Raw genomic sequence first — 22,602 nt, 5'->3', positions numbered from 1 at the left:
CGATTGAGAGGAGATATGATAGAGGTATGCAAGATTATGAGGGGTATAGATAGGATAAATGCAAGCAGGCTTTTTCCACTGAGGTTGGGTGGGACCACAGCTAGAGGTCATGGGTTAAGGTTGAATGGTGAGAAGCTTGAGGGAAATTTGAGGGGAAACATCTTCACTCAGAGGGTCGTGAGAGTGTGGAATGAGCTGCCAGCACAAGTGGTGCATGCAAGCTCAATTTCAACATTTTAAGAGAAGTTTGGATAGACATGAGGATAGTAGGGGTATGGAGGTTTCGGTGCAGGTCAGTGGGAGTAGGCAGTTTAAATGGTTTCAGCATGGACTAAATGGACCAAAGGGCCTGTTTCTGTGCTGTACTCCTCTATGACTCTAATCAAAACTGCAACGAGGTGCACTATAATGCTTGATCAGTTCTGTGTATTGACTTATACATTCAGAATTACAGTATATAACCTATTTACTGTATACAGTATAGAGAGCTTTCTAACCAAAAACTGTCTTTGCTCCATACTGTTACACCAGTATCACAATGCCTGAAGAGCAGGAAGGATTTGTCATAATTTTCCTCTGCTTGTGTAACTTTTATCCCAATCAGCAAAGCCTTTAATAACAGTATCAACATTATTGTAACTTTATTTACAAATAAATGTGATATGCTTGAGATAACTTGTGAACAAGAGTAGGACATGCAGCCCTTTGACTACATTTAGCCATTTATCGAGATACTTTATCTTGTTTCTTCTTCTAACTACCTTGATACCATGAGCAAAACAAAAGCTGCTGGAGGAACTCAGTGGGTCAGGATTAATTAAAGATCTGAGGCACATAAAGTAATTTTACAAAACTGGTGATTTACAGTCGGCCCTCCTTATCCGCGAGGGATTAGTTCCGGGACCCCTCGCGGATACCAAAATTCGTGGATGCTCAAGTCCCTTATTCAATCTGTCTCAGTGCGGTGGACATTAGGACCCAGCGGCAGAGATCTGAAACCGCAGTGTTTCTGTTCACAAAAATAATCACGATAACCATTGAAAATAAAGTGGAAATAATAAAGCGATCGGAAAGAGGTGAAACGCTACCGGTCATTGGAAAAGCATTAGGCTACTTCAGTCAACGATCGGAACAATTTTAAAGGATAAAGTGAGAAAGGCTCTGCCCCGATGGAAGCTACAATTATTACTAAGCAACACAGTGGTTTAATTATTGGGTTTTGGGGTTTTGGGTTTTTGACCGTCCACATCAACCCGGCATGGTGAAGATTGCCCTCGATAATGATCTGTCACTAGATCGAACTCAGGAACTTCCTGAGCCCGGCGCTGAAACTTATGTTCTTAAGTGTTTTATATGCATAGAAACTTAAAATATATACTGTATACGAATGCAAACGTTTGACTAACTGACGCTAAATAATACCGGATGTACCTGTTCCGACTTACTTAGTAAGAGAACTTATGATTTTTTTCGATCCCTATCCAGGATAACCCACGCACATCCTCCTGTATATTTTAAATCATCTCTAGATTACTTATAATACCTCATACAATGTAAATGCTATGTAAAATAGTTGTTATACTGCATTGTTTAGGGAATAATGACAAGAAAAAAAGTCTGTACATGCTTGAACAACAAGTGCTGGAAGAGCACGTCCGGGTTTTCACGATTGGTTGAATTTGCGGATAAGGAGGGCTGACTGTATTCATTTTTAAATTTACTGTTCCTTTCTTTGTTGGTGTCTGTTTTCGACTTCGACACTACTCCTCATATATGATAACAAATTCTTGTCACTGCTTGCATTTACCCTATCAATACCCCTCATAGGACAACACACGTGTTTTCTGCCTACACACTGGCTGTTGTTTTGCTTTCAGGTGGGAACTACATATTCCTTTATTAATCTCTATACCTTATCATATTTATAAAACAATTTGAGGTTGCTTTTTTTATTAACATATCACCATTTCTCATACCCTTTCTACTTCGAAGTATGCTTCTTAATTTCACCCTTGCACCAACAGTACTCTTCCAGATTTCCTGCAGAGTCGAGCACTTGCTATTTGTCATAACATTATTTTCCCTTCTTTTCTAACCCCAAGTATCCCTTGATATTTTTAGTGGTCTGGATTTGAAGAATAAACATTATTCTTTTGTGACTAAGGATCATTGAATTGAAACAAGTAATTAATTACGTAGCTATCTTGGATAGTACCAAGATTGGTTCAGTTGTAGACATAATAAAGGGCTAGCAAAGAATACAGAGAAATATGCACTCAGTGGGCATTTTATTAGGTACACCTGTACACCTGCTCATTAAATCAAATATAACATAGCACAGTACAACACAGGAACAGGCCATTCAGCCCACAATATTTTGCCGAACCAGCTAGAGAGCAAATCAAAAACACCCAAACACTAATCCCTCCTGCCTACACCATGTCCATATTCCTCCATCTTCCTTACATCCATGTGCCCATCCAAATGTCTCTTAAAAGCCTCTAATGTATTTGCCTCTACCAGACACCAGACAGGGCACTCCAGGCATTCATGACTCTCTGAGTAAAAAAACTTATCCCTCACATCTCCCTTGAACCTACCCCCTCTCACCTTCAATGCATGTCTCTGGTATTAGGCATTTCAACCCTGGTAGCCAAATACTCCCTGTCCACTCTATCTATGCGTCTCATAATCTTATGAACCTCTATCAAATCTCCCCTTGGCCTTCGCCGTTCCAGAGAGAACAACCCAAGTTTATCTAGCATCTCATGATAGCACATGTTCTCTAAACTAGGCAGCATCCTGGTAAACCTCTTCTGCCCCCTTGCTAAAGCCTCAACGTCCTTCCTGCAGTGGGGTGACCAGAACTGTGGTCTGAGCAAAGTTTTATAGAGTTGCAACAAAACCTCATGACTTTTGAACTCAGTGCCTTGACGATTAAAAGCAAGCATTCTTTAAGCTTTCTTAACCACCTTATTGACATGTGTAGCCGCTTTCAAGGAGCTATGAACTTGGATCCCAATATCTCTCTGTTCATCAACAGTGTTATGGATCTTGCTCTTAACAGTGTACTCTCTCCTTGCATTTGCCCTACCAATGTCCAACACCTCATATTTATCTGGGTTAAACTTCATCTGCCATTTCTCTGCCTATATCTGCATCTGATCTGTATTGTGCTGTAATCTTTGCCAGTCTTCTACATTATCTTCATCTCTGCCAGTCTTGGTATCATCCACAAACTTACTAAATCCACCCATCTACATTTTCATCCAGGTCGTTTATACACGTCACAAACAGTAGAGGTCCCAGCACAGATCCCTGCGGAACACCACTAATTACAGACCTCCAGTTCGAATAAGTCTCTTCAACCACTACCTTCTGTCTTCTATGTGCAAGCCAGTTCTGAATCCAAACAGACAATTTGCTGCAGACCCCATGCATTTTAACCTTCTAGACCAGCCTCTCATGAGGGACTGTGTAAGTTGCCTTACTAAGTTCAATGTAGACAATGTTGACTGCCCTACCATCATCAGTCTCTCTCTTCGTTTTGTCAAAATTCAAGTTGGTAAGACACGACCTGCCCCGCACAAAGCCATACTGGCTCTCCTTTATTAGACCATGGATTTCCAAATGCTGATACATCCTATCCCTAGAATTTTTCTCCAGCACTTGGCCTAATAACTGACCTGAGACTCACTGTTATTCAGTTCCCAGAATTTTCCCTTGTTCCCTTCTTAAATAGAGTTACAACATTAGCCATTTTCCAGTCCTCCAGGGCCTTGCTGGTGACTAGAGAGGGCATGAAGATACTCGTCAAGGCCCCAGTAATCTCATATCTTGCCTCCTTCAATAACTTGGGGACTTATCCACCTTAATACTCATTATGAGGCCTAACACTTCCCCCTCCTTGACCTCTAAGCACCCTAACATATTTATACTCTAAGCACTGATCCTCAATATCAGTGGTCCTCAATATCCTTCTTAATATTTGCTGAAACAAAGTACTCATTAAATACCTGACTCACATTCTTCGGATCCATGCAAATGTTTCCTCTTTACCCTTGAGTTGTCCCACCCTCTCCCTAGTTATCCTCTTTCTCTTGATGTATGCATAGAATACCTTGGGATTCACTTTAATCTTACTTGTCAAGAACTTTTCATGGCCCCTCCTGGCTTTCCCAATTCCCTTCTTTAGACCTTTTCTGGCTTCTTTATACTCAAGTGCTTCATTTGATCCCAACTTCTGAAGCTTTGCATACTTCTCCATTTTCTTCTTGACCAAAGGAAGTTAGGTTGCAGTTATATAAAACTTTGGTTGGAACGCACTCAGAGTATTGTGTAAACGCAATGTGCTGGAGGAGCTCAGCAGGTCAGGTAACATCTACGGATGGGAATTAACAGTTGACATTTCAGGCTGAGACTCTTCATTGGGACTGGGATGAAGTCCTGATGAAGCATCTTGGCCTAAAAATTCAACTGGTTAATCCCATCCATAGATGCTGCCTGACCTGCTGAAGTCCTCCAGCACATTGTGTGTATTGCTCTAGATTTCCTGCATCTGCAGTACCTTTTGTGACTATTAAGTATTGTGTGCAGTTCTGGTTGCCCCATTATTGGGAGGATGTGGAGACTGTGGATTTGGTGCAGAAGAGGTTTACCAGGATGCTGCTTGTATTAGGGAATATAAGCTATAAGGACAGGGTAGACAAACTTGAGTTCTTCTCTTTAGAGTGTTTAAGGCTGAGGGAGATCTGATATTTGTAAAACAATGAGAGGCATAGATAGGGTAGACAGTCAGAAACTTTTCTCCATGGGAGAAATGCCAAACACTGGAGGTCATGCTTTTAAGGTTGGGGGGCGGGGGGCGGGGTGAAAGTATAAAAGTGACCTGAGAGGCAGTTTTGTAATGCAGAGTGTTAGCTGCTTAGTAGTGGAAGCAAGCAGTTTGATGAAATTTGGATAGACACATGGATAGGAAGGGTTACAGATAACACACAGGGGAAGGACATTTAGTATAAATTGCCATCAAGATCAGCGCGAAATCTTAGACCGAATGACCTGTCCAGTGTTGTACTGTTGTACGTTCTGTGTTGTAAACTTGGTGTCTTTATTGTCCAGAGATTAGTGTAGAGGCAAGTCTATCTGTCATAGTCTTGGCTCAGCTACAGGTGAATGCAATGGGTCATTCGAAACAAAGTTCAAAGTAAATTGATTATCAAAGTACATATATGTCACAGTATACAACTGTGAAATTCATTTTCCTGCAGGCAATCATAGTAAATACAAGAAACACAAAAAGAATCAATGAAATACTGCATCCACGCGGATGGACAGACAGCCAATGTGCAAAAGACAACAAACTGCAAATACAAAAAGAAGAAAAGCAATAATAATAACAAATAAATAAGCAACAAATATAGAGAACATAAGATGAAGAGTCCTTGAAAGTGAGTCCATAGGTTGTGAGAACAGTTCAATGATGGGGCAAGTGCCTATAAAAAGTATTCACCCCCCTTTGGAATTTTTCATGTTTTATTGTTTTACAACATTGAATCACAGTAGATTAATTTAATTTGGCCTTTTTGACACTGATCAATAGAAAAAGACTTGTGTTAAAGTGAAAACAGATCTCTACAAAGTGACCTAAATTAATTACAAATAAAAAGCACAAAATAATTGATTGCATAAGTTGTCTTCCCCTTTAGTATGACACACCTAATTATCACTGGTGAAGCCAATTGATTTTGTAGGTCACATAATTAGTTAAATGGAGATCGGGTTTTGGAGACCTATTTGCAGACAAAGTGTTCCAATTGATTGTAGTAAAAATACACCTGTATCTGGAAGGTCCAACTGCTGGTGAGTCAGTATCCTGGCAAAAACTACACCATGAAGACAAAAGAACACTCCAAGCAACTCTGCAAAAAGGTAATTGAAAAACACAAGTTAGGAGATGGATACAAGGCTATTTCCAGGTCACTGAATATCCCTTGGAGTATAGTTAAGCCAATCATCAAGAAATGAAAAGAATATGGCACAGCTGTAAATCTGCCTAGAGCAGACCATCCTCAAAAACTGAGTGACTGTGCAAGAAGGGGAGTAGTGAGGGAGGCCACCAAGAGATCTATGACAACTCTGGAGGAGTTACAAGCTTCAGTGGCTGGGATGAGAGAGACTGCACATACAACAACTGTTGTCTGGGTGCTTCACCAGTCGCAGCTTTATGGGAGAGTGGCAAAGAGAAAGCCACTGTTGGAAAAAAAAATTCACATGAAATCTAGGCTAGAGTTTGCCAATCGGTATGTGGAAGACTCTGAAGTCAGCTGGAAGAAGATTCTATGGTCTGATGAAACTAAAGCTGAGTTTATTGGCTATAAGACTAAATGCTCTGTTTGGCATAAGCCAAACACCACACATAATCAAAAACACACCATCCCTACCATGAAGCATGGTGACTGCATCTTGCTGTGGAGATGCTTCACTGCAGCAGGCCACGGAAGGCTTGTGAGGTAGAGGGTAAAATGAATGCAGCAAAATACAGGGAGATCCTGTTGGAAAATCTGATGCAGCAGTCTGCAAGAGAACTGCAACTTGGGAGAAGATTTTGTTTTCCAGCAAGGCAATGGTCCCAAGCATAAAGCTAAAGCTACGCAGGAATGGCTTGAAAACAACAAAGTTAATGTCCTGTCACAAACAAGAGAAAATCTGCAGATGCTGGAAATCCAAGCAACACTCACAAAGTGTCTGAGGAACTTAGGAGGGCAGGCAGCATCTATGGAAAAGAGAACAGACCACGTTATTGCCCGGGACCCTTCAGCAGGATTGGAGAAAAAAGGATGAGGAGTCAGAGTAAAGGTGGGGGGGGGGGGGGGGCGAGAGAAAGAAACACAAGGTGGTAGGTGAAACTGGGTGAGGCGGAGAGGTTATGTAAAGAGCTGAGAATTTGATTGGTGGAAGAGATACAGGGCTGGAGAAGGGGGAGTTTGATAGGAGAGGACAGAAGGCCACGGAAGAAAGAAAAGGGGAGAAGCACCAGAGGGGGGTGATAGGCAAGTGAAGAGAGAGGGAAATGGGATTGGGGAATGTTGTGGGGGGAGTTGGGCATTACCAGAATTTCAAGAAATCGACGTTCATATCATCACGTCGGAGGCTACCCAGACAAAATTCTCCTGTGAGTCTTTTGGGGTCATCTACTGTATCCGGTGCTCCCGGTATGGCCTGCTGTATATTGGTGAGACTCGACATAGATTGGGAGACCGCTTCCCTGAGCACTGATGCTCCAATCTGCCAGAAAAAGCGGGATTTCCCAGAGTCCACCCATTTTAATTCCATTTCCCATTCCCATTCCAGCACGTCAGTCCATGACCACCCCCACTGTTGCGATGAGGCCACACTCAGGTTGGAGGAGCAACACTTCGTATTCCATCTGGGTAGCCTCCAACCTGATGGCATGAACATTGATGTCTTGAACTTTTGGAATCCCCCCCACCACCCTTCACCATTCCCATTTCCTCCTCTGACCTTATCGGTCCGTCATCTCCCTCTGGTGCTCCTTCCCTTTTTTTTCTTCCATGGCTTTCTGTCCTCTCCTATCAGATTCCCCCTCTATCTCTTTCACCAATCAACTTTCCAGCTCTTTACTTCACGCTTCCCCTCTGACTCCCAGTTTCACCTGTCATCTTGGGTTTCTTCCTCCCCTCACCCCACCTTCTTGCTCAGACTTCTCATCTTTTTTCTCTCCAGTTCTGACGAAGGGTCTCGGCCCGAAAGTCGACAGTACTCTTTTCCATAAATGCTGCCTGGCCTGCTGAGTTCCTCCAGCATTTTGTGTGTGTTGCCAAGTTAATGTTCTGGAGTGGTCAAGTCAGAGTCCAGACCTCAATCCAATTGAGAATTTATGGCAGGAATTGAAACGGGCTGTTCACTCACGATCCCCATACAATCTGACAGAGCTTGAGCAGCTTTGTAAAGAATGGAGAAAAATTGCAGTGTCCAGATGTACAAAGCTGATAGAAACCTATCCACACATACTCAAGGCCGTACTCAAGATGCATCTAGTAAATATTGACTTGAAGCGGGTAAATACTTACGTAATCAATTATTTTGTGTTTTATTATAATTTAGATCACTTTGCAGAGATCTAGTTTCACTTTGACACGAAAGTGTCTTTTTGTGTTGATGCGTCAAAAAAGCCAAATTAGATCCACTATGATTTAATGTTGTAAAACCATAAAACATGAAAACTTCTAAAGGGGGCCCGGAGTGAATACTTTTTATAGGCACTGTAAGTGAATTTATCCCCTCTGGTTCAAGACCCTGATGGTTGAAGGGTAATAACTGTTCCTGAACCTGGAGGTGAGGGTCCTGAAGCTCCCGTACCTTCTTACTGAAGACAGCAGCAAGAAGAGAGCATTGAATGATGGGGTCCTTGATGATGGATGCTGCTTCCCTGCAGCTATGCTTCATGACCATGACCAGCCATGACAAGCCTTTCAAAGCTCTTCACAATGGTGGACGTTAGAGCCACCCATCAACATTTCAGGTCAAAACTCTGCACCATGACACAAATACCTTTCTTCTCACAAAAATTGCTCAACCCACTGAGTTTCTCTGCAGATTGTTGCTCCAGATTCCAGCATCTGCTGTCCCTTGTGTCTCCTATGTGAAATGAGCATAGCGTCCTAGAAAGATGCAGCACAGATACAGGTCCTTTAGCTCACAGTTTCCACGGCAGCTATCAACTACTCATTTATATTAATTTTTCAGTAATCTAATTCTGTTTTATTCTCCCTACATTCGCAAAGTGGCGTCAGTCTTCTGCATTACTAATAGCTCTGCATCTTCTAGATTTTCACATTTCAAGTACCGTCTGTGGTTGATGTATTGGGTTTCTTAACCTGATCTAAATCACATCTTTGTTGGCTGTAACCCAAACTTTAGTCCTTCAACTCAAACAGAATAGCTTTCTGTATTTGACTGATACTAGATTTTATCTAAATGGTAGCCAGGCACAGGGGACAGAATGACCTTAAGTTTTTTTTTAATGGCTGTGTTCATTCTCAAGGCCAAAATAGGGCCTTGGGGAATGTTGGGTAATGCAGGCCTGGGTGTGTACAAATTCCCCAAAACGACAGGTGCTTGTCTTCATTAGCAAGGGTATAGAGTGTAAAAGCAGGAAACACTGGAAAGGCTACAAATTGAATATTGTGTGCGCTTCTGGTTGCCATAATGTAGGATATTAAGCATATCCACCTCAAAAGTTTTGCTTTTACTGTCACTGTTGTCATAACAGTGGATGGTTTTAGGTTAGGTTTCTAGTCTGACTGATTTGGTTTGCAATGTGCAGCTGCTCTGGAAAGGTGCCTGGGATATTCTGGGCCAAGGTCAAATGCCATTGCCTGCGAGGATAGAAATGGAGACGCAAGAGACTGCAGATACTGGAATCTGGAGCAAAAGCAATCTGGTGGAAGAACTCAGTGGGTTGAATAGTATCTGAGGGAGTAAAGGTATTGTAAATGCTTCCAGGTGAACAAAAATTCCTCCTCAACCGATGCTGCCCAGCCTGCTGAATTCCTTTATTGTTCCTGAAGACAGAAATGGGCTTGGCTGGAATGATGTCAACCCACTCCTTTCCTTGCATTTGCATAGCTTGCTTGAATATCTTGTTTAGAATCCAATAAAGTTAGATCATTCTATTACATTTCACTCCCTACTGCTTACCTTTGAAATTTTTTGTTACATGCCAAAAGCCCTTGGGCCTTTGGTTTAATTTTATTGTAAGTGCTGCTATGTTCACATTGTTATGAAATGTCAAATTTGTGCCAAACCTTTCACAAATACAGAGAATGGAAGGGTGTTTCCTGGAATGTAGTTGGTTCTACTCCTTGGGGTCTATGAGGCAGGGCGTTTGCTGGAATGCAGGTGATGCTAATCCTTAGGCCTTGTGAGGTAATTATCACTTTGGTTTCACTTACCGTAAACTGTTCTAATTTACAGACACAGTTTCTATGTGTAGTACTAATTGATGCTCTGTGAAATCATTGAAAAAGAAAGTCTTTGTCAAAAAATTATGGATAATCCCAAACACATGCAATTTACAGAGCCATGTCTGCTTGAAAAATACAATCTGATACTTTGATTATTTTGTATCTGAAGAGATCTAGCAACCAACATTGAAAGGTATTCCATATAGCTAATATCTTTTTAATCCAGGTAAATGTGCCCACCAACACAATGTAGAAGAGATATGGGGCTGTTGTGTAACAATCTGTGAATCAAATGTGCTACTTGTCAAGGGAATTGACTCCAAGAAAGGACATGAATTCTCTTAAGCTGTGTTGTTTAAGAAATACTACACCATCTTTATTTCCTTGTCAGAAATGTCAGACGAGCAACAGGGTCATCAGAATCATATAGTAATACAGCATAGAAACAGAAAGACACTTCCTGAAGGCTGACGAATGGCAGATAGAATTTAAATCAGACAAGTGCAAGGGAATACAATTTTGTCATTTAAATCGGTTAATCAGGGCACACTAGATGTAAGGAACTGAAAAGTGTTGTAGAACAAGTACCCCTAGGGGCACAGGTACATACCGGTAGTTTTCTGCAAGTGGCAACATAGGTGGTGAAGAAGACATTTGTTATACTTGTGCTCATCAGTCAGAGCACTGAGTACAGGAACACACACAAAATGCTGGAGAAATTCTGCAGGTCAAGCAGGAACCATGCAGAGACCCTCAACAGGCTGAGACCCTTCAGGAGTTGAGATATCATGTTACATCTGTATAACTCCCTGGTGAAACCAGACTTGAAGTATTGTATTTAATTCTGCTCACTAACCTATAGGAAGTTTGCTATTAAGCTGAAAAGGGAGCAGAAAAGATCAAGTAAACACAAAGTACACTGCAGATGCTGTGGTCAAATAAACATGTACAAACAAGCTGGATGAACTCAGCAGGTCGGGCAGCATCCGTTGAAAGGAGCAGTCAACATTTTCGGCCGAGACCCTTCATCAGGACTGAAGGAGGGGGGGCAGGGGCCCTATAAAGAAGGTGGGGGGGGAGGGTGGAATGTGCCAGGTGAAAAACCAATTAGAGGAAAGATCAAGGGGTGGGGGAGGGGAAGCAGGGAGGGGATAGGCAGGAGAGGTGAAGAAGGAATCTAAGGGGAAAGCACTATGGGTAGTAGAAGAAGGCAGAATCATGAGAGAGGTGATAGGCAGCTAGAAGAGGAGACAGAGTGAAGGTGGGATGCAGGAAGGGAGAGGGAGGGTGATGCACCATCAATAACTCTCTGAGACGTGAGGCGAGATATAGGCTTTTATTGGCTGGAAGAAAGAACAAGCAGCAATTGACCACCACACTACATCCTGGAGACTGAGGCCAGGGCGATGTCTCCAATTGCCTTTATACCGGGGTCCGTGGGAGGAGCCACAGGAGCAGTCAGCGGGGGAGGGGGGGCGTGTCCAGACAGGTATATGTAGTTCACCACAGAGGGAATTACTGGAAGTTGGAGGATTCGATGTTCATACAAAGGGGCTGGAGACTACCCAGACAGTATATGAAGTGTTGCTCCTCCAACCTGAGTTTGGCCTCATCATGGCAGTAGAGGAGGCCTTCTTCATAGGGCCCCTGCCCCCTCCTTCTTTAGCCCTGATGAAGGGTCTGGGCCCAAAACATTGACTGCTCATTTCAACGGATGCTGCCGGACCTGCTGAGAAAAGATCAAGGTTGTTCCTAGGACTGGACAGCTTGAGTTAAAAGTACTGTATAGGTTCAATAGGCTGCGGTTCTTACGCCTGGAATGTAGCAGATTGTGTAGTGACTGTTTAGAGATATGTAAAATCATGAGAGGCATAGATAAGGTGCATGGTCATAGTCTTTTTCCCAGGAAAGGAGAGGTTAAAACTAGAGGGTATAGTCTTTACAGAGAGAGGAGAAAGATTTAAAAGGGATTGAGGAGCAATTTTTTCACACAAAGGATGGTTGCTATATGAAACAAGCTGCTAAAGGATGTGGTAAAGTCAGGTGCAATAATATTCAAAAGACATTTGGACGTGCATGGATAAGAAAAAAACCCAGATAATCAACTAAATGCAGGCAAATGAGACAAGCTTAAAAATACATTTTGGTCAGCATAGATGAGCTGGGCTGAAGAGCTTGCTGCCATGCTGTATGACTTTGACTCTCAGATTTTAGTTTAGTGCTCAGTACCACAGCAAGGAACAGTTTCAACACAGCCAGAGAAAACAGTAGTGGGTCAGAGCCGCAATAGTAAAACCTTATTTGTAGTTTACTTCTATAGCCTCAATATTCTGTGAAGAAAAATTTCAGAATATTCTCAACCTTTTTAAGGGATACAAACAACCCTTGCATCATGGGGGGGGGGGTGTTTGTATTTCTTAGAAAATAGTCCATATCCTGATTTTCCATAATGCAAAGCACCATCTGCTGCCATTACATAAAGAAATGTAAAGAAAATAAAACAATCTTGTGTTTATTTATTAACTTTTTCATATAACTTTTGTAGAGTGATTTTTATTCCCTATTTCAAATTTCTGGAAAATGATTTGTGAATTCTGTAACAGCATATTTCTGTTATCCGATTGTCCATAATTGGGGGGGGGGGGGTCACCTGTAGTTCTAAACATTTCTTATTTTCTTTATCATTGTTCTGTTAATTGTTTTGCAGCAATTATTTAATTTAGGAATGACTTAAAAGTCATCATTTGAGCTAATCAAATTATACTCTTTAGTGTTTATGCACTGCAGATTATAAAGTTTCAGGAACAATTTACATAACGTTCTGATGCACATGTCGCATACTATCATGATGTTATTGTCTGGATTATCATCATATTATCATGATGCTGTTATCTATAAATAGAAGTTAGTTTCTTGAATTTCAGCTTATGTTCACATCAGAGAGGCCTCCTTATTCAATGGGTTATTTTGATAGATACCCATTTTGTATATATTTGTGCCAACTGCCATGAATTCATAGGATCTACAAGTTATCTTGGATTTGGCCAAAAATGTTATTTAATGCCACTGTGATATTTTGGGGCTTTTCCTTCTCACCCCCATCTCATGTTGGTGAGGTTGTGGTTGTCCAGTGGAGGGTATGAATTGTGGAACTGGTCGCTCAGTACAGATCATTGGGGAAAACTATGAAGAAATGTAACATTTAATTACAATGCTTTTACCATTGTTAGCAACAATTCATTGGTTGGACCTAGAAATTACAGCTCTAATAAACATAAAATTCATGTCTAAGGCAGTCTATTAAAATGATAGGAGACTGTGTGTTCATTAATCATTTATCTGATTCTATGTTGTTTACCTTCCAGCTGCTGCTTATAAAGCCATCGTTTTTTTTCTAGCAATAATATTTTTTTCTCTTAGTTCTCCACAGTTCTGAAGTGAATGGCTGGCACTCTTCTGCCACTCACCTGGTTGATAGGATACACATGGCAGCAGACAACACTGGTACTTTTCCTGGCAGTCTACCCAAAGCAGTCAGTTTGCGTGACTTCACAAATCAATATATTTGTGTGCCATCAGTAGCCACAACAAATGCCTGTAAATTTTCTTTTGCTTTAAACTTGTGGTCTGGTGTCTGTTATGGTGCATTAATGTCAGGTAATGTTTGGACGCCAGTCATGGAGTAGCTTGTATTGTTTGTCATTGAACTGACAGATTGGTTTCTTATTGCTTTACTAGCTGGATTGCCTTTTGCAATTCTTTCATCGCTGCGCTCTCCATTCAGACGTGGATTTTACTGTAATGATGAAACCATCAAGTATCCATACAAAGAAGACACCATATCCTACCAATTATTAGGTGGCACTTTTATTCCACTTGTTCTACTGGTAGTAAGTCAACTCATTTTTATTCCACACAATTGTTGTTTTCATATGGTATTGCCAATAATGCTGTTTAATAATTACAAGAATATATCACTCAAGGAAAACTAAGGCTTGTTTGACCCTCCTTTAACACTTGTGTTAGTGGACTAGGGGATACAATTTGGCTACTTCCTAGTCACCGCCTAATTAACTCTACATTGCTGAGTGGCAACATGTGCTGTTGAATTTGCCCTTCTTTGTCACTCAGGTTTCATTCTGAATATGAATCAAGAGTATAAGACATAAGGGCAGATTGAAGCTATTTGACTCATTGAGTCTGCTGCACTGTCACATCATGGCTGATTTATTAACCCCCTCAGCCCTGTTCTCCTGCCTTCCCCCATAACTTTTGACACCATTACTAATCAAGAACCTGTCAACCTCTGCTTTGAATATTCCCACTGACTTGGCTTCCACAGCCTTCTGTGCCAATGAATTACACAGATTTACACCACCCTCTGGCTAACTAAACTCCTCCTCATATCTGTTCTAAAGGGACATCCTTGTATTCTGACTGTAGGGGACACTATAGGAAACATCCTCTTCACATCTACTCTATCTAGGCCTATCAGTACTCGATAGGTTTCAATGAGATCCCCCCCCCCCCAATTCTTCTCAACTCTAGTGAGTACAAGCCTAGAGTCATCAAATGCTCCTCATACATTTATCCATTCATTCTCATAAGCCTCCTCTTCACCCTCTCCAATGTCAGCACACCCTTTCTTAGAAAAGTGCCCCCAAACTGCTCACAGTACTGCCAAGTGCAGTCTGAACAATTTCTTATGAAGTCTCAGTGTTCCATCTTTGTTTTTATATTCTAGTTCTCTCAAAATGAATGCTAACTTTGCATTTACCTTCCTTACCACTGACTAAACCTGCAAGTTAACCTTTAGGGAATTCTGCATGAGGACTCTCCCATGTTCATTTGCACCTGTGATTTCTGAATTTGTTCCCTATTTAGAAAATAGTCTATACTTTTATTCCTTCTACCAAGGTGCATGACTATACACTTCTGTACACCATATTTCTTCTGCCACTTCTTTTAATCTGTGGACTCTGCAGACTCTGTGCTTCATCTGCACTACCTGCCCCTCCACCTCTCTTTGCTTCGTCTGCAAACTTGGCCACAAAGCCATCTATTCTGTCATCTAGATCATTGACGTATAATGTGAAAAGAAGTGGTCCCAACACTGACCACTGTGGAATACCACTAGTCACCGACAACCAACCAGAAAAGGCCTTCTTAAATAAATGTATTAGACTTTCCTGACAGATGAGAAGGATAATTGGATGGTGATATTCAATTGGTGGATCAAAGTTTTTATAAAAAGAGAAAGTATGTATTACTTGCTATATGCTACTTCCTTTCTAAGCAGGTTAGCTACAAAAAAAAGTTGTTTATTCTTACACAGCTTTGTAAAAGTATTCAGCCCACAACCCTTTCTTCACATAAATGAGTATTACAACCAGGGATATTGATCAATTTAAGTGAAAATTTTTATTTGTGAATCACACGCTCCTTTTTTCACAGTAGAGCCAAAAACCAGGGGAAATTGTAAAGCATGAGAAACTAAAAATCCAAAAACTGTAACGTCAGCAGTTCAAAAGTATTCATCCCCTTTTGCTCAGTACTTAGTTGAACCACCTCTCACAGCTATTACAACCAGTAGTCTTTGTGGATAAGCCTCTATTGCCTTTGCACAATGTGATGGAGCAAGATTTGCCCATGTCTCCTTGCAAAATTGTTCATGCTATGCTGGGCTAGTTGGGGAGTGGTGATGGACAGCAGTCTTGAGATGTTCATTGGGTTAATGTTCGGACTCTGACTGGGCCATTCAAGGACATAAATTTTCTTCATTTCATGGTTGCTCTGGCAGTGTGCTTTGGGGTGTTGTCCTGCCCAGCCTAGCAAGTTTTTATCCAGGATCTATCTGTATGTAGTAGCATTCATCTTCCCCTCAACCCTAAACAGATTTCTAGCCCCTGCTGCTGAAAGGTATCCACATAGCATGATTCTACCTCCACCGTTCTTTGCAATAGGAATGGTGTTAACTGGCTGATGTGCAGTATTAGATTTATACCATGTGTACAGCTTAGTGTTGAGGCCGAAAAGTTTCACTTTAGTCTCATCCGATCACATGACCCTCGTCTACATCTTTACAGCATCATCTAACTGACACTTTTCATTTTAGCCAGGGCTTCTTCCTTGTCACTCTTCCATAGAAGAAGAAGAAGAGAAGAGTAGCCCTTAACTCGGCAGTGGAGTTATCGGGGCACCATCATGACGGTGTTTCCGTAGCAAGCTATTCTTGTTTTTACGAGGCTGAGTTGCTAACTCGACGCTCAACCTGACTTGGATTCGAACTCGGGAACCTTCACTCCGGAGTCCGGCACTGATTGCATTGTGCCACCAAGCGGGTGTCCACTCTTCCATAAGTACCCCTTTTGTGCAAGGCCTTACAGATCGTGGTGAAATGAACTGAATCTCCAGTTGCAGCCACTGAATTCTGCAGCTCACTCAGAGTGGCTATTGGTATCACAGTAGCCTCTCGTACAAGTGCCATTATTCTGCGGCAACTAAGTTTAGAGCGGCAGCCTGTGCTAGGCTGTGTGGCTGTGGTTTCATATTTTTTTTCACCTATTCACGAATCACTGCACTGAGCTCCAAGGTATGTTCAGTGCCTTCAAGATGGTCCTGTACCCTTCCCCAGATTTGTGCTTCTCTATTATCATTTCCCCGTTTTGAATGCTCTTTTGTCTTAATTTTGGTTTGGCCTGTTGAAAATCTACCATACTATTGGACCTTAGAGAGAGGGGGGATATTTATTCTTAGAAGTTCATTGAAAACTGGTGATCCTCCACTTTTCTGCATCAACAAATTGGGTGAGTTGGTAAGGTAATACAGTATATTGCACCTGAGGAAGGTTAGCGTCAGGATGAATACTTTTTAGCCTTAAGGTTGGTTTTTAATTTTTAGTAAATTGTTGATAGGTTTTGGAATTTTTCTTTTGATTTGACATGATGCACAATATTTTGTAGCTCAAAAAATCCTACTTAAATATACTTTAAATTAAAAAATGAGACAGTAAAATGTGAAAATGGTTGAGGGGAGTTGAATACTTTTTCACAGGCTCTCTATCTTTATGATTCTGTCAAGCAATTACAGTAAGGTTGCCATGAGTGATAATGAGAGCTTTGTATTTTCATGATAATGTACTGCACCCATTGTAAAGGTCATATATATGTATCTTGTTACACTAGTTTTTTAGAACTGCCAAATAAGATGGGTAGTTCTACATTATGTGTACTATGTTAGATTTTCATATTTGTAAATGACCAGCTTTATCGAGTTCTGTTTCATAATCTGCTGCAATAGTTGTTTGGAAATGGTTATTTAGCTCTTTAATTTGTAGGATTGCATCACTGTTTGCTGACTAGGAAGATTGGTTCAAAACATGTAGTGTTAGGCTTTATATTCTTCAGTGGTACGCCATGACCTGCTGTAGGCCAGCTGCAGGAGTGCCCAGTACCTGAGGCACAGCAGGGAAGACAACACACTCTTTGGTGGCTGCACCCTGCTCAAGTCATTAATCCCCCTGGTAATGTTCCCAGATATGCTTCAGTCATAATCTTCATTTGCCTACTCATTTATAAACTTAGACTGTGAGGCTTCTGGTGTCTGCTGCCTCACTGTTCTCTTGTGCCACGCTGCTATCCTGTGCCACAATGCCTGGTAGATATTGACATTGAACAGTGCACCCAAAGGCAACATCCTCCAGACAGCTCACAAAACGACTTCTTTTACTTCTTCTTTCAAGTATGGTTCTGCCTCTATTGGAAGCTATAATTTACATTTTGATGGTGTATTTTCGGTCTGATTGAACAATCTAGCGCTTTGCTGTCTCCAAGAGAGTTCAGTGAGGTTTCGTGTGAAGTACACAGCCTGGAGGCCAAGAAGCCTGGAGACGGGGCACGGGCCTGTGATCAACTACATTTCTCTCTGACCTCGCTGACTGAGGCGTCGAGCAAAATTGAAATCTGAGAGTTCAGGAGTGGAAGGCGAGCAGGTGTTCAGTGTTGTCCGCCTGTGTTTGACCAGTCTCTCTCTCCCTCTCACTCACTGCTGTTGCAGGAAGGTGCCGGTGTCTGACCAGTCCCTCTTTCCCTCTTGCTCAGGGATGGTGCCAGAATCTTTAGTCTTAGACTCGGTTTAATTGGCGAAGTTTGTAGCTTGGACTCTGTAATCATGTCATGATGTTTATGATTTCTGATTATGCCCTTTTTTATTGTTATTTTATGCAGTTATGACCAGGGCGGACTGGCTCTGCAGCCTGCAGTCAACAATTGACACAGCTCTAAATAGACCTGAACCTCACCTAGTGAACATACCTAGACTCTTTCAGTTACTTTGTGGTTTCATGTTTTATATTCTGGGCATTTTGCTCTTTTTTTGCCATTTGCATAATTTGTCCTCTTTTGTGCAAAGGAGGGGAAGCAGCTGCAGTCAGAAAGGACATAATGGAGGCTGATTCACTGAATCTACATGAATAGGATTTGAAAATAAGAAAGGTGCAATTACTGTGGTTGGATTATACTATAGAACCCCCAATAACCACCTAGACATTGAGTAACAGATAAGCAGGCAGATTAGGGAAAGGAGCAAGAACAATAGGTTTATTAGTGTGATTGACTACAACTTCCACAATATAGTGTGGGACCTCTTTAATGCAAGAGGATAAGGCAGGGTAGAATTGGTTAGGTGCATCCAGGAAAGTATGTGGATAATCCAGCTAGAGGAATGTCTATACCAGAACCTGTATTAGGAAATGAACCTGGCCAGGTGACTGACCTTTCACTGGGGGAACATCTCTACAATGACTCTACAGTGGGAAACAGTGACTACAACTCCTTATTATTTTAAATTGCTATGAATAAAGAAAAGAATAGTAGGAAATGATTAGATTTAGGGAGGACAAATTGCAAGAATATCAGACAGGAGCTCGGGAGAGTTAATTGGCAACAAGTACTTGGGCAAGTCCACATCTGACATAAGAAGGTTGTTAAAGGCCAACTGGTATTTAGGACATCTCCATTCCAGTAAGTAGAAAGCACAAGGACAGCAAGGCAAGGGAACCTCAGATGATGAAGAAGGTTGGGAATTCAGTCAAGAAGGAAAAGGAAGCATACGTAATGTAAAATCAAATAGGGCACTTGAGGAATATAAGGAAGTCATGAAAAAACAAGAAGGGAATTAGGAGAGACCAGGAAAAGTCCTTGACAAATAGAATTAAAGAGTAATTCTATGCATATATCTATAGCAAGAGGATAACCAGGACCACTCATAGATAGAAAAGGTGCATGTGGTTGGAGCCAGAGATGTGGGTAAAGTCCTGAAGTAGTCTGTATCGGTACTCCTAAGGAGAAAGACATGGAGCACAGTAAGATCTGTGTGGAGCATGATAATATGCTGTGATAATTTGAAATAAAGAAAGAGGTGTTGTTGGTTCTCTTGAAGAATATTAAGGTGGTTCAGTCCTGGGGATCTGATGTCAGACACCCTATGTTATTGAGCGAGTCATCACATGAGATTGCTGAGGTCTTGATCTTGTCCCCTCCAGCCACAAGCGAGAAGACTCAGAGTGAATAGCTAATGTTGTTCCTTTATTCAAGGAGGGATATGCCTGGAAATCATAGACTGGTGAACCTAGTGTCAATAGTAGGAAAGATAGTAGGAAAGATTCTTATAGATTGGGTTACAGATTCTTACAGATTTGCAAAAGCATGGTCTAATTATAGACAGTCACCATGAATTTGTATAGGGCAGGTCACTTCTTACTAACTTGATTGTGAAAGTTCAAAGGAGATGGGGGGCAAGTTTATTTTACAATGAGTGGTGCATGCTGGAAGTGTGTTGTCAAGGCTGGTGGGGGAGGCAGATAGCACAGAGTCATTTAAGATGTTCTTAGATAGACACATGAATATGCAGAAAATGGAAGGATATGGACCATAAGTAGGCAGAAGAGATTAGGTGCTATTAGAATAATTAATATGGCACAACATTTTTCCTCTTCCTTGCAGTCAAAACTGAATACAGAGCTCATTAAAACAATTAGATGGCCTACTGTACTCTTTTTTTTTGCCCCCGTATTCTGGTCTCCTGGGATTCATGATGTGATTTGTCTTTCTGTTGTAAATGTTACATCTGTCATTTGCTTAATGGATGTATATACTGGCTGAAGTTGTTTATATGGGCTTTTGGTAGCTCCTGGAAATTTGCTTCAGTAGCTACCAGTACAGGCTTGGAAACCCTTGTTTTGAAAACTGGTTGCAGGCTGTTTTGTTCTGGGAATGCTTCTCTGGAGCTGGTGGATCAGAAGTTGATGTCATAGAGAGGCAAGATTCAAAGGGATTTAATAATATGCAGCCCTGATTTTAACAGTGAATCAGAATCAGGTTTACTATCACTGAGATAGGCCATGAGATTTGTTGTTTTGTCTTGAGGATGGGATACGAGGGTAATTCGGTGTTATGACCAGCAGCTTCATTAAGGAGCCTCCATCTTTTGATGTCATTGACGATTCTGGGTACGATACTGAAGATTGAAGCCTGAAAGTAGATCGGAAGTCGAGGCCTAATGGCTGATGTCCTGGGTCTGCAAGTCCACCGGGGAAGTTAAAAGCCCAGTATCTGCGAGTCCATTGGAGGCCTGGAGACGGCCGATCCTGGGGTTAGAGGACTGAGTGTATGGGAGGGAGGCTTTTGTTGTGGTTGCTAAACATTGTAAATACACTGTTAGTGCCAGGATGCATGTACCATGTATACTCTTAGTTTGCGGTGCCTGTTTACGCAAATGATGCATTGCACTGTATGTTTCAATGTACATGTGATAAATAAATTTGTTTATAGTTAATCTAATCTAAGATCATATGAGTTAATATGCCTTATAATGATGGTTTGCTATTAAGTAATTTCACTGCTGCAAGTGTAAATTACAGATTAAAATCATGGTTAATTAATGAAGGGATGTTGTACACATGAGCACCACTCATCAAGATTGTCTGATCTTTAGTAAGACTAGAGCCATAGTCAAAAAATACGATACTTAAAATTGTAAACAAATGACCTTATAAAATTACTTTTGCTGACGCTGCTTTTTTTCTTGCAAGCATCTGTACTAAGCTTCTTGTGAATTGCTTTAGGAATATCATGCCTGTTATTCCTAGTGGAGAATTGACACCTGACCCTTCTTCTGTTGCAGATAATCATGGGGGAGATATGCTCAGTTCATTGGAACCAATTACGTTCTGACTCCTTTATTGGAAACTCCTATTTAGCCACCGTATATAAGGCAATTGGGACATTTTTATTTGGGGCTGCTGCAAGCCAGTCTCTGACCGACATTGCCAAATATTCAATTGGGCGTCTTCGGCCTCACTTCCTCGATGTTTGCCGACCCGATTGGGAAAAACTCAACTGCTCTACGGGGTACATAACTGACTTTACGTGCCAGGGTGACAAAGAGCTGGCCAGTGAAGCACGGTAAGTTAACTGAATTGTACAAGGTCCCAGAGAATTTTATTTTGATGCATTTTTTTGAAGTTCTAAATAAGCTTTATTGATAATAAAAAAAAATACAAAGGAATAAACACCGTGCGATGCTCCTTACTTTTTTGTGTCATTTGACATAACGTTGTTGCATTTTGTGCTTCCTAGAGTAATACAGCTTCTGTTGCTTGAGTGGCTTTCCCTTCAGTCTCAACCTCTCGATGTCCAATAGTGAAAAAAACCCTCTGGCCCATCCCCACAGAGACTTTGCATTGGCAGCACCGAGCTTCCGTGCATCTTTCAGCATTCCCTTATGCACATTTCTCTCTGCTGGAAGACCAGCAAGTTTCAGGCAGACCAAGGGGAGACTTTCACTGAATTGTTCATCTTCCAGCTGCATGAGGTGTCCATCTCTGTGTGTGCTCTTGGAAATAGACCATAGATCAGAGAGTCCATTGTTACTTAGCTGCTCAGATGAAATGTGACAAGGACCCTTGCGTCCGTCTCCACACCTTCTTAGCAAATCCACAATCTGTAATAGAGATGGTGACGGCATCCTCCTCAGAATCAGTCAGGTTTATTATCGCTGATTTGTATGACATGAAGTTTGTTGTTTTGCAGCAGCAGTACAGAGCAAGGACATACAAATTACTATAATTACAGGAATAAATAATGCAAATCAAAAAGGTACAACAAAGTAGTTACAGCAGGTTCATGGACCATTCAGAAATGATGGCAAAATGGAAGAAGCTGTTTCTGAATCATTGAATGTGGTGTTTCCGATTCCTGTACCTCCCCAGAGGTAGTAATGAGAAAGAGGACATGTCCAGATGATGAGGGTCCTTAATGATAGATACCATCTTCTTGTGGGTGTCTTGAAGATGTCCTTGATGGAAGGAGGGTTGTGCCCATAAAGGAGCCAGCTGAGTCTGAAACCCTCTGAAGCTTCTTGTGACCCCGTACCCTGGAGTCACCATACAGTCGTCTTCAATGAAGTCACCTTGAAGGCAGGGAGGGTTCAGGGTAATGTTCAACCACACAGGAACGATGTTCCAGTGATCACGCAGGGAGGGCCCCTTTCACTACCAGCCAGGCAAGATCTTGGTACTCATTGGTGATGCTGGCAATAAGGCATTTTGCCAGTTGGC

The 22,602-nt window shown here is 41.5% G+C and overlaps 1 protein-coding gene across 2 annotated transcripts in view; it reads left to right on the top strand.

Moving 5' to 3' along the window:
* plpp1a (phospholipid phosphatase 1a) overlaps positions 1-22,602 on the top strand; it is a 106,431-nt gene that overhangs the window by 40,036 nt on the left and 43,793 nt on the right. The window contains exons 2-3 of one of the 2 annotated variants that reach the window (XM_073064440.1): positions 13,725-13,876; positions 21,168-21,448. In XM_073064440.1, coding sequence (XP_072920541.1) covers positions 13,725-13,876; positions 21,168-21,448 — 433 coding nt within the window. The remainder of the gene's footprint in view (positions 1-13,724; positions 13,877-21,167; positions 21,449-22,602) is intronic. The other variant, XM_073064438.1, reaches the window with a different exon arrangement.

Source organism: Hemitrygon akajei, chromosome 13 (assembly GCF_048418815.1).
Source record: "Hemitrygon akajei chromosome 13, sHemAka1.3, whole genome shotgun sequence".
In the NCBI taxonomy this organism is placed as follows: Eukaryota; Metazoa; Chordata; class Chondrichthyes; order Myliobatiformes; family Dasyatidae; genus Hemitrygon; species Hemitrygon akajei.
This window is presented reverse-complemented; position numbering and strand designations above follow the sequence as displayed.